We start from the raw sequence: 12661 nt of genomic DNA, 5'->3' as shown, positions 1-12661 counted from the left end.
ACAGGACAGAGCGGACCGGAGGTGTAAGAAGGATAATGTTTAGACTATTTGTAGAACTGTACAGTAATAAACTAGTGACAGTGCTGAGGGGTTATCAACAGTGCATTCAAAAGCCTCAATAGCTTTAGAAAATCTTATAGAAACCTTACTTTCAAGCTGTATAGAAAAATTACTTTAAAAAATTGTGTTTGCTATTATCTGCAAAGATCCCTGCTTTCTACAAGCACATCAAAAGTTATCAAGAAAGCTATATGTGAAAATTCAGAGTCATATAAATAATAAATAGGAATGACATTTATTCATTAACGTTTAAAAATAAGCAGCTGGCAGCTTCCTGTGCTCCAGGCAGCGGCCCTTTTGACAGTTTCCAACAAAGTGAAAGATCCAGGAGGGATCTTTCTCTCCCTTTAGTTTTAATTAGGATCAAGGTTTTTTGAATTTCCATCTTTTGTGCAATGACAGAGGCAGGCAGAAAACAGAGATGTCTCAGAAGGAGTCACTGTACTAAGGATAAATAATTGAAATTCGCCTTTATTGTATGGAAAGGGTTTTGCAGATGTCAGTGCATTTTTAAGCGTCTTTCAGTTGCCAGATAAAAGTTTGACGTATCCTCCTAAGGATAAGACACCTTTGGCCCAATTCTTTGACCTTTGTGTTAATGCGTGTTTAAACTGAAGCATGGGCTTAAATACTCTGCTGAATAGTTGAACTTAAACACATGTTTAAATACTTGAACTGAGACCTTAGTCAGTGTTCATTCCAATAAAGCTCAAGCACTTGCAAGCTACCACGAAAGGGTCTCAAAGAGAGTGAAACTGAAGTTGGCTTTTTAAATCAAATGGATATTTAGGAATAATTTTTTTGCACTATTGGCTTAGCTTTAGTAATGGATGTGTGGAAATTGGAAACTGACCACAGATGGGGAAAAAACTGGTTAGGTTCCTGCACATAATGCAGATTCCAGTTAAACCTAGTAAAGAACCTGGGAGAAAATGGGATAGAAAAGGTGGATGAGTGATACAAAGAGATTTGCCAACACTTGAGCACCTATAAACAGGTAAGTGTAACATGGAAATTTTTACTTCCCTTTCCATTATCTATCCTGCATAGCCCATGAATACACTTTTTTTAAAAGTGTCCTAGTGACTTAGGAGCCCAAGTCCCATTTACAAAAGTGACTTATGCTCCTATGTCACTAAACCATTTTTGAAAATTTTACCCAGCATCTTATTTTTTTCTCGTTTTATTTCACTTGCACAGAAGTGACACAAACTAAGCATTCGCTTGTATTGTAGAATTTCAGTCAAAGCTGATGCCTAATATTGTACCTCAAATTTTATATTTTTATTTTTTGCTATTAGACCTCTGACATGAAGTTAGGAAACCATTCACATGTGGTACTTCTCTGAAAAGTGCCTTTGTAAAAATGACATCATCTTACTTGCTTTTTAGGTATACTTAGTCATGCCCATTTTACTGACTAGAGCCCTGATCTTGCAAATACTTGGCATATGTTTAACTTTAAGTACACTGGTAGTCTTAATGAAGCTTTGAAGTAGCTAGCAGTAGTCCCATAAAATCAGTGGGACTGCTCACATACTCAAAGTGAAACATGTGCCTAAGTGTTTGCAGGCTTGGGGCCTATATTACATTTTTATTTTTATTTTTTTTTACTCCTGTTAAAAAAAGAGCCTGCTGACAGCAACCCCAGGCCCCAGGGCAGAACAGTTAATGGGCCCCCATGCACGCACAAGCTGTGCCCATGCAGATGCAGTCCACCTGACATTTGGGCAGTGCTGCGCCTGCGCTGGCTGGTGCTCAGTGAGCTGCTGGCTGCGCTGCTGGGTGCGCTCTTCTGGCAGGCCCGGGGCTTTTACATGCCCGCCCGGTAGGGTTGCCAACTGTCTAATCGCACAAACCCAAAGATCCTTGTCCCGCCCTGCCCCATCCTTCCCTGAGACCACGCCCCTGTCCTGACCATTCTCTGAGGCCCCACCCTGGCTCACTCCATCCTCCATCGCTCGCTCTCCCCCACCCTCACTCACTTTCACCAGGCTGGGGCAGGGGGTTGGGATGCGGGAGGGAGTGTGGGGTATAGGCTCTGGGAGGGAGTTTGGGTGTGGGAGGGGATGCAGGGGGAGCCTGGGCCCTTTTAAATTGCCTGGGCCCCTGGACAATTGTCCTCTTTGCCCCCCCCATTGGTGGGCCTGCGGAATGCTGATGCAACTCTTGAAGAGCAAACTGCATTCCTGTTCTGGTTTTCACATCTTTATTCTGACATCCAACTGCAGAATCTTTATAGCTAATGCATTAGCTGGACTGCCACTTGATTTTCAGATTCTCAGTTGAATTTGAAAGGCTGGGCTGGTATTTAAAAGCTAACCCAATGTTACTTTTACATCCTAAACCGAGCAGATGTGGCTTCACTGAGGAAAAAAACCATGGGACCTCACGAGGTCTTTTGTAAAAAGTCTATTTCCAGAGGACAAATACACTTTTAAGAGTATGTCTATACTGCAGTTAGGCACCCGACTTGGGCTCAGAGGACTTGGGCTAAGAGGCTATTTAACTATTGTGTAGATGTTCAGGCTTGGGCTGCAGACCAAGCTCTGAGATGCTCGCACCTCACACGGTCCTAGAGCCTGGGCTGCCACCTATACTTGAACATCTACACTGTAATTAAACAATCGTGCAGCCCGAGCCCCCTGAGACCAAGTCAACTGGCATGGGCCCACTGAAGGATTTTAATTGCATTATTCATACACCCATAGTCACAGATATGTTGAGAGTGCTGCATTATTTATTCCTATTCATTTTTAGTCAAGTTCTCCTGCCAACTCTGTTGGGACTGCTAATTGATTTGGTTTATTACATTGATTACATAAGCCTTTATTATAACATTAAAGACCCCAGCAGTTAGTGTCTGTAAAATGCATTACCTGGTTCTATAGCGTTGTCTGTGTTTCTCTGACTTCGGCCTGCCACACTTGTGGTGGCATTCACTGTCCCTTTTTTCACCATAGCTGGTTTCTTTACAGCCTGTTTCATCTGTTTCTGGAGTTTGGTAATATTGCTCAGAGCGTCAGCCATGGATTTGTCCACATACCAGGTTAAATTAGACAGGATAGTCCCTGTTTTTATATCTAACACAGACTCTATGAGCTCTTTTAGGCCTCTCTGCAGCAGTGGGATATCAGGTTGAACAAGTTTAATTAACTGGGGTATACTAGCATTCACTTTTCGAATGCTGGCTGAGGCATCCTGACACAGCCCCCAAGCCTCATAAGCAGTCTTGTTTAAATGGGGGATATTAACTGAGAAACGGACAGACTTTGCTTCCAGTGCCTTGACTCTGGAACTCAGTGTCTGAATCTTGGAAGAGACCATTTGTTCTTGTTCTGTTGAAACAACTTTGCCTTTTTTTAGTGAAACACAATTATTCACCAAAACCTTGGTTATATTCGACTCAATGCTCTGTAGGCGAACTTCTTGATCTTTTGATACCTCTGTAGAGTGTAACAGCTTTTCTTCTAGGTGACTGATGTCTTGTTGGTGCTCGGCCATTTTGGATGATGTTTCATTTAAAATGTGGTAAACTTTTCTGAGGTCAGGGAGGCTTATTTTCGCATGCTCTTCATATGAAAAATTGGAAAGGTCCTGAATTACTTTTGAAGCATATTGGTGCCTTTGCTTGTCATTGACCAGTGTCTGAAGGGACTCATTCAACAGTTGGAACTGGGGAATAAATGCCAACATGCTGTCCATCTTCTCAGCACCACCACAGCAGGCCTCGGTCTTATTTTGCAGGACATTTAGAGTATCTTTCAGAACGTAGTTATCCTGAATGGAATCAACAGCGTTGTTTAAAACTGTCATGGTCTTATTTAAGCCATCTTCTAGGTCCATGAGGCATTCATTAATACGGCTCTCAAAGACTTCATCTCGAGTTTGAGCCTCGCTTTTAAGCCTCTCCTGGCTTTTGACAAGTTCTTGGACGGTGGAACGCAGACTATTAACAACAGTGGTTAGGTTTTCCAATGTCCTGCTGATTGCTTCCACTTCAATTTGCTGTTCATACTCTGCTGTCAGACTAAATGGTGGCCCCTGCTCAATCAAGGGTTGAAGGATCTCCATATCATAACACAAATCATTAATTTGCTCATTCATTTTGTCCATTTTATTGTCCAATGGAAAGACGACAGCAGCTAGGGTTTTGTTTAAGAAATGCACGTTCTCTTCTGTGCCCTTTAGCTTTGTTTGGAAATCATTCCTGCACTTTGACAAGATGTCTTCACATACTGTATGAACAGAATCTCTCTGAATCTCTAATGTAACAGTAAGATTGCTGATCTTGATATCTTGTTCTCTTAAGTCGTCATGCAGCTGCAGCACCATTAGGCCATGTTTCTTCACTTTCTCATGTAGAGTGAGAATATATTCTGTAATATTATCATCCACTGCTTTATCTATTGGAGGGACATTTTGGTCTGACATCCGTTCAGCTGATAACAGTTGCTCATGGACTTCTTTCATTTCTGTAAGAGTCTTACTCAGAGATTCATAGTAAATGGTGCTTCTTGTCTGCTCATGCTCCAAGTCAGTTTCCAAGGATTTCTGCTTTGCCTCTAGTTCTTTGATGGGCTTGTCATAAGCAAGGCCCATCTCCTCTTTCATCTGTACCAGATCATTCTTCAGCTCCAGGATTTCATTCTTTGTTGGCCTGTCTTCTTTCTCCTGGGCATACTTTTGCTGGGTCTCATTCAGCTGTTTGACTAATTCTTTTGTGCTCTCAAGATCCTCTGATAAACTCGACACAGTCTTGAAAATTTGGGCCACTGTTTCTTGTATATCGCTTTGGTAGACTTTAAACTGCTCTCTGATAAGATCTTTCACTATTTCATTGATACTTTTAGACTTGAGACCTAAAAAAAAAAAAAAAAGGGCAAAAAACAGATAACTAAATAGTCTTTTGTTTATAGACATCCAACATTCTTTCATTTAATAAGTACACACATTGTGTTGTAAGGAACTGAAATGTAATGGTTGTCTCATTATGATCTGCTTACTTATAAATTTAATTTAATATGCTAGTAATTGTTGATATTTGAGGACCCGATACTGTTCCCAATGAAGTGAAATGGAGCTTTACTGATGATTTCAATAGGCTCAGAATCAAACATTCATTTGCCTAGTCCCAAGCAGAGCAACAGAGAAGATATGTGTGTTCTCTTGGCTTACTCTGAGAAAAAGGCTTATGCTTCCCCTCAACCACCATGTTAGAGGATTAGGGGAGGAAATATCTGTTTTATCTTGGCTATGCTGCATCAGAAGGCGGAGAAATCAAGAAAATTCATTGTAGTTTTCCTGTCATACATGGAGAGTGAGTAGATAAAAGGAGATGGGAGGGAAAAAGGGAATTGAGACCGATGGTGGAGCCTTCTAATTTTGGTAGTACCAACACTTGAGAACTTGTAGGCAGCAGCAGAACCATTGAAAAAGGCTAGGGCTCTGCAGGTCAGACCTTTGCCTAGTTGTAGTGGCACCTCTTGTACTTGCAATATAGTTCACATAAATACCAATTCTAGAAGGAGCTATGCCAATGCAGTTAAACCATGGTGAAATTTGGCCTAAGGAAGAGCGTAAGTCATGCCTGACACATGGCTCTTCCTGGGTCTTTACAAGTAGCCAAATGTTTGCAAATGCCACAGATGCTTTTGGTTCTTGCCTATATAACTTCTGAAAAATATTTGGGCTGCAATTAGGATTCAAAATGAAAATAGTTTCATTCAACAAGTCTGACTATATAGGAAGCTTCTTGTGTTAAGCATCTTGAATTGTGTGTGTATTTCTAGCCAGAAAAGTAGTGAGCCAAACTGGTAATAGCAGCTTTTTAGGACATAAGAACAGACCTGCTGTATATTGTGGCTGGTGAAACGACTGGTAAACACCTCAGATGCTTAGACAAGGAAGCTGTCATTTGTTCAGCTAGTTGTTGAGCCAAAAGATATAATGGGGGAGGGGCAGTAGGTGCAAGAGCATGAAGAGATGCCATTTAAGAAATGGCAGGGAGTTCTTCTGGCAAGTCACACACTTATTTATTGTGCTCTAGGGTCACAGATGTTTGGGTGATTTTTATACATAGAATAATAGAGCAAAGGAAGAAAACTGGGCTGCCCTCTATTTTTTTTACTTTTCGCCTACACAAAAAAGCAGAGTTTATATATAGTATACACCTTTTCATGGGGTGCAGTGTGGAAGTGGTATGAGGACATGGCCCTTCTCCACCTCACCCCAATCTGGTTTGCTGTTTGCCCTGGGGGAATATGGAGGGAGCAGTACTTACATACCCCAGAGCGCAGGAACTGCAATTATTCCTAGCCCTCATGAAGACAGCACCGGGGGGGATGTGATCCTAATTTCCTGTTTTCCCACAGTGCACCTGCATAAAGATCAGCAACAACCCGGGCCTGAGGTTTATAATTAGAGCTAATAAATGCAGTTGATGCCAGCACTTTCATCAGAGCAACTTGATTAGGAGATTGATTTATGTTGGTAATCTAACACAGAACTAGTAAAGGGAGATTTCATCTAGCCAGGTAAAACATGGGACATGATCGCTAAAGGCAATAACGGCTCAAAAACCATTTGTAGACAGGCATAGTATAAAAACTGCTATTCTTATAATGTACATTCATAATTAGGTTTATAATGATTCCAAAATAGAGGTGGAAAACATGAGCATGGGATTTCAGCAATGCACATCTTGGAAGAATGTGGATAATGGATAATGCAGAAAGGAATAAAGAAATGGATAAAAAAGATGCAGAGGGGAAATGGGAAATGTTTGAAGACAAATTAAATGTATGCCCAAGAGTCAATAAACGCAGAAGTGAAAGCAGGCCAATATGAATGGTAGAGATAGTATAAATGTGATCAAGGGTAAAGGAAAGCCACACAGTATGTGAAGTATACAACTCTGGAGACAGGAGGATTGGAACTGTGAATTACATTTCATAGATTTAGAGAAGCAAAGGCATGTTGTTTATGCCTACAGTACCAGTTTCCTAAAATTATTCTTAGCTAATAGATAAAAAAACCAAAGTAAGTAGTTGAGGGCAAATGCTGGGAAAGTGAGCAAAATGTTGCAGTTCTGAGGGAAGGAATTTTCAGTCCTGATCAGCTGAGGTATCTGTGCAGCTGGACCATAGCTATTACTATGGGGTATGCAAGGGAGTAGTCAATGTGTGTCATTGCTCCTCCTTGTTTTCTACAGGTGAATCCACACTGACTCATTGGCCATGCTCTTACCACCTTCCCAAAATAGCTATTTGCTATTTTCTTACCTACTTTAAGAGGTCAGGGTTCATGTCATCTTTTTTAAAAAAACAGAGAAGTCAAGAAAAAGCTTGACTTAACTACAAATAGATAAGCAAGGTTTCATAAAAGGGAGATCATGTCTAATAAATATCACTGAGTTTTCCCGCTGTGAATTGGATCCACTTACTTTTTGGGGTCATGAAGAATTATTTCTATGAGTGAAATCCTGGCTGTACTGAAATCAGTGGGACTTTTGGCACTGACTTTAATGAGGGCAGGATTCCACCCTTTGTATTTACTCTAATCTTTCCTTCATTTTTTCCCTCTAGCTAAACTTGTCTATATCACTGGGGCATCTGAGCACCGCATTGGCAATATTTATCCTGTTTCTTTCAGTTGTATTAGCAGTTCTAGATTCTTCCATTGTGAAAGCTCCTTTCTGTTATGACATCTCTTCTCCCCCTGGCATCCATCAGGATTACTGGAGGGAAAGGTATCCCCTGAATTCACATTCCTGAAGGTGCCTCTCTTTTATTTCCAGAAAAACTGTCATGTTTTAGGATGCGTGAGTTGGGATAATGTGAGATTCATAGAGTCCTGATTAATTGGACTTAAAAAAAAAAAAAGTGTCACATCAGTGCTAAGTTTACTACTATATCAAACAGATTTACCGTTGATCCTTACATGATTTTCCCTTCAGAATAATGTGCAGAGCCAATTAAGTGTCACTTAGGTGGAAATTTTCATAGTAGTATAAAGAAATTTTACCTTACAAAGCTATTGCTGCCAAAGGGAATTGTGCTCATCATTTATTATTTGTACCATAAGAGTGCCTAGACACCCCTTTGTGGTGGGTGCTGTATGAATATAGAGTAAGGGACAGTCCCAACCCTAAATACTTATAAACTATATACCCCTAATACACCAAGAAATCTGTTATCTACAGCCAGGCACTCAGATACCACAGAATATGCTCCAAGGAGAAAGTCCAGGACATACACTTTAACAAACTTAAAACCTCTTTCACCAAACAAGGACCACCCACAGAAACTGGTTCAATACAGAAATAAAACCCCTTTCAACTGCACACCCCTTGTTGTCACCTACCACCCTACACTGGAACCTATCAAACAACACAACACATACACAATGTGGACCATATCCTGAAAGAAATCTTTCCTCAACCCCCTTGTCTGACCTTCAAACAATCCCAGCTTCTCCAAGCTCATTATCAGAAACAAGCTGCCTAGAGACCAGGACTCATCAACTCAAAGCAGCACCAGATCCTACTAGAACAACAGATGCAAAACCTGCAGACATATCTCCACTGCTACGATGACTGACACTCACCACAACACACCTTTCAAGATTCATGGGTCCTACACATGCCTATTACAATGTGTGGTGTACCTCATCCAGTGCACTAAATACCCCAATAACAACTATGTGGGTGAAACCAGACAATCATTGTGCTCTCAAAGGAACTCACACAGGAAAATAATAAAAGCCAAAAACACCACATCACCTGTGGGTGAACACTTTTCACAAAGCAATCACTCTATATCTGACCTATCAGTCCTCATCCTCAAAGGAAACCTGTGCAAACCTTGAAAAGATGAGCCTGGGAGATTAAATTCATAACTTTGCTAGATACTCAAAATCATAGACTGCAACAGACACTGCGTTTATGGCTTATTACAATAATCTATAACCCATTTAAACTCTGCCCCCAGCTTTTGTTTTTTCCTTCCCTCCCATGACTGGAAAGGTGTTGATGGTTCACTTCAACTTGAATGGTCCCTTGAAATATATTAACTTCTTATGTTAAGCAATCTGTTCCACTTTGTATCTAGCTGTGTCACTCTGGATATGTCTACACTGCAATTAAGCATCTGTGGCTGGCCCATGTCAGCAGCTTACGGGACTCAGGGCTACAGAGCTATTTAATTGCAGTGTAGATATTTGGGCTTGGGCTGGAGCCTTGATTCTGGGATCCTCCCGCTTTGCAGGGTCCCAGAGCCTGGGCAAGCCCAACATCTATGCCACTATTAAACAGCCATGTAGTCCAAGCCCCATTAGCCTGAGTCAGCTGGCACAGGCCAGCTGCAGGTTTTTAATTACAGTGTAGCCATGTCCTCTGAGTACATTTCCTAGACCTGAAAAAGAGCTCTGTATACACCTGATGGCTTGTCTCTCTCCTCAATAGAAGTTAGTCCAGTAAAAGATATTACTTCACCCACCTTGTCTCTCTACAATCTAACAAGACAAGACAGACCAGAGAAGTATTATCCCCAGATGGTGATCAGAGGCACAGGTATGTTAAGGTACATTGATTCGGTCAAACACTTAAGCAGATGCTTGATTTGAAGCCAATGGGACTTAAGCACTAAAGGAGGGATTTAAGCGCAGTCTTAAGGGCTTTGATGAACTGGAGCCAAAGTGACTTGCCAAAGTCATACAACAAGTATGTGGCAAATCTGGGAATTAAACCCGGCTTTGTAACATCAGGGCTTGTCTTCACTGCTAAAAAAAAATAAAAGGCATTTTTCTACCTCACAGTAACTAAAACATAGCTATCCTCCTCAGAGATATGGCTAAACCCTCACTTATCATTTGGAAAATTTTACTCTATCACAAAGGCAAATTTTTCAACAGAGTGAATGCTGGTTTGTAAACCAGACAACAACAAAGCTCCTCAAAGGTTTGCCCCAAACTTGCGTGAAACATTTATTGCACAATAGTGTATAATTCAGATTTCTCAGAAACAGAGCTAATCCCACCTCTCCAACAGCTAGCAAAACAGAGAAAGTGCAAAGGAAAGGAAGTTGTAGATAAACTCATATGCCCTAATAGTGACTTGGTTTAACTTACCTTGGAGAGTACATAACATATTGTATTGATTATTTGTTATTATTAAAGAGACCAAAATAAAGGCCTTTTAAAAATTGTAATCTCAGAAGAAACAAAGGAAGTGTTCCCTCTACAAATACGGAATAATAACAGAGGTCAGTATAAAAACATTTTTCCTGGCACCTTTAACGGGGTGAGTGATTGCATTAATTTCTTTCTTTCTTTTACCTTTTAGGAAAGACTGGAAGTCTCTGCCCTTATCTTCATTGATTTTGCCTTCCAGAGAGGAAAGTGTCTTGCTCACATCACTCATGGTAGCAGAAATGTTGTCAACCTTCTTCTGTAGAAAAGTCAGTTTCATCTCCTGGCTGCTAATCTGCTCATTCATTTTTTGTGCAAGTGCTTGGTGGAAGAATAGAGCAAAAAAGAAGCTTTATTAAATCACAGGGGAAAGAAAGTGGATTTTTTTTTTGAGAAACATTAGCTGAAAGTAGAATACAAAGTTTCTGAGTTACAATTTGTGAGTGAGTCATCTTAATTTTTGTCATATTTCACATATTAATGACATTCAGCAGCACAGCAGTAACTAATTACTGAAGCATCCCATATCCATTATCAAGAAGAGCTCTTTGAATGGTTAACCTATCTTAATCAGCATAATCCCAGTCTTCTCCCACCTACTACCCGGTGGAGGATTCAGTTACCATTCTCTCATTAATTTTTTGTCCCTTAATAGCATCACCAAGATATTTATTTTCACTTATCATTTACAAATCAATGAACACGTGTAGTTTCAATGCTTCAGTCTAAAGAAGATACATCCATTTATGAGTGATAGGATCAAAAGAAGGACCCTCTGAACAGGGCAGCTAGATCCTACAAGAATGAGCACCAGAAAAATAAAAAAATAAAAATACAGGATAGAACCATTATAGTTCTGACACTATAATTCGAAAAAGAGTAAATCAGTTATTAAAATATCAATCCAAATTGTCCCTCCTTGTGGTCGTGGTCTATTGAGAGTAGTGGATGTCTGGTTCCCAGCTTTTAAATTAGCCAGTAGAGAAGTAAGGCCCTGATCCTGCATTATTGGGGCTTCACAAAGGATTCACGCATATGCCTGCCTTGAACATCTTGCAGGAGTGGGTTTTAAGATTGGGATTTTCAAGAGCCTGAGAGAGTTAAGTACTCAAAATATGAGGGAGCTGCTGTGCCCAACTCCCTTAGACTCATTTGAAAATCCCACCTAAATGACTATGTTAAATACATAGATCAGGGGTGGCCAACCTGTGGCTCCTTGTATAGGCACTGACTCCGAGGCCGGAGCTACAGGCACCAACTTTTCAAAGTGCCAGGGGCAGCTCACTGCTCCACCCCTGGCTCTGCCACAGGCCCTGCCCCCACCTCATCCCTTCCCTCCCCTCTCTGAGCCTGCCCTGCCCTCACTCCTCCCTCTCCCCCTCCAAGCCTCCTGCACACCATGAAACAGCTGATCAGGAGATGCAGGGAGGAAGGGGCAGACACTGGGAGGAGTGTGGGGAGCTGATGGGGGGCTGCTGACATATTACTGTGGCTCTTTGGCAATGTACATTGGTAATTTCTGGCTCCTTCTCAGGCTCAGGTTGGCCCCCCCGATATAGATAGATAAATACAGATATGTTTGCAATACCCACTATGGACCAAACCCTATTTTGACTTAATAAATCACCTTGCAATGGATCCATACAAATATTTATTAGTGGAGATCCATAGTATTAGTATTGATCTTGTGTCATTTCTCATTATGGACTCAGTGTCTTTTTCCATGGCAGCAAATGGCAATAGTCACAAATACTGTCAAAATGTGGAAGTATAAAGATCACACAAAGGAAGTAGCCTGCAAAGGGGAATTTTCTTTCAACTATGCAGTGGTGTAATGGAATGACAATTCTTCAAAATTCTAGCTAGCAGACTTGGCATTTACACCATCTAGTTTAAAGTGTAGGTCTATGCTGAAAAGTGACTATTTAACAGTGGCATTTCCTTATTTAACAGTTCTTCCTGTGGGCAATCTTAGGATATTCTTGTCAGGGGTATGTCTACAGTATGCATGGACATGAGGCTGCACCAGCATGGATTTTAGTAGAGGCCCTACAAGCAGGGCCGGTGCAACCATTTAAGCGACGTAGGCGGTCGCTTAGGGTGCTGGGATTTGGGGGGCGCCATTTTCTTCGGCAGCAACCGTGGTGGCCGGATCTTAGGCCGCTCCGGTCACCACCAGCATTTAGGTGGAGGGAGCTGGGGCAGGGGAGCGCGGGGAGGGCCGCCTGCAGAAAGTAAGGTGGGGGTGGCAAGCAGGGGAACTCCCCACCCCAGCTCATGCCTGCGCCGCCTCCTCCTCAAGCACGCCATGGCTGCTTCACTTCTCCCGCCTCCCAGGCTTGCGGTGCCTGAGCTGATTGGTGCTGCAAGCCTGGGAGGCAGGAGAAGTGAAGCAGCGACGGTGTGCTCAGGG

The 12661-nt window shown here is 41.6% G+C and overlaps 1 protein-coding gene across 1 annotated transcript in view; it reads right to left on the bottom strand.

Annotated features, from left to right (window-relative positions):
• MMRN1 (multimerin 1) overlaps positions 1-12661 on the bottom strand; it is a 62660-nt gene that overhangs the window by 9796 nt on the left and 40203 nt on the right. The window contains exons 5-6 of the mRNA XM_032782103.2: positions 10396-10569; positions 2940-4922 (exon numbers count right to left, since the gene is read on the bottom strand). Of these exons, the coding sequence (XP_032637994.1) occupies positions 2940-4922; positions 10396-10569 (2157 nt within the window). The remainder of the gene's footprint in view (positions 1-2939; positions 4923-10395; positions 10570-12661) is intronic.

This window comes from Chelonoidis abingdonii, chromosome 5 (genome assembly GCF_003597395.2).
Source record: "Chelonoidis abingdonii isolate Lonesome George chromosome 5, CheloAbing_2.0, whole genome shotgun sequence".
Classification (NCBI taxonomy): Eukaryota; Metazoa; Chordata; order Testudines; family Testudinidae; genus Chelonoidis; species Chelonoidis abingdonii.
Note: the sequence above shows the minus strand (reverse complement) of the source record. Positions and strands in the feature narration are given on the sequence as shown.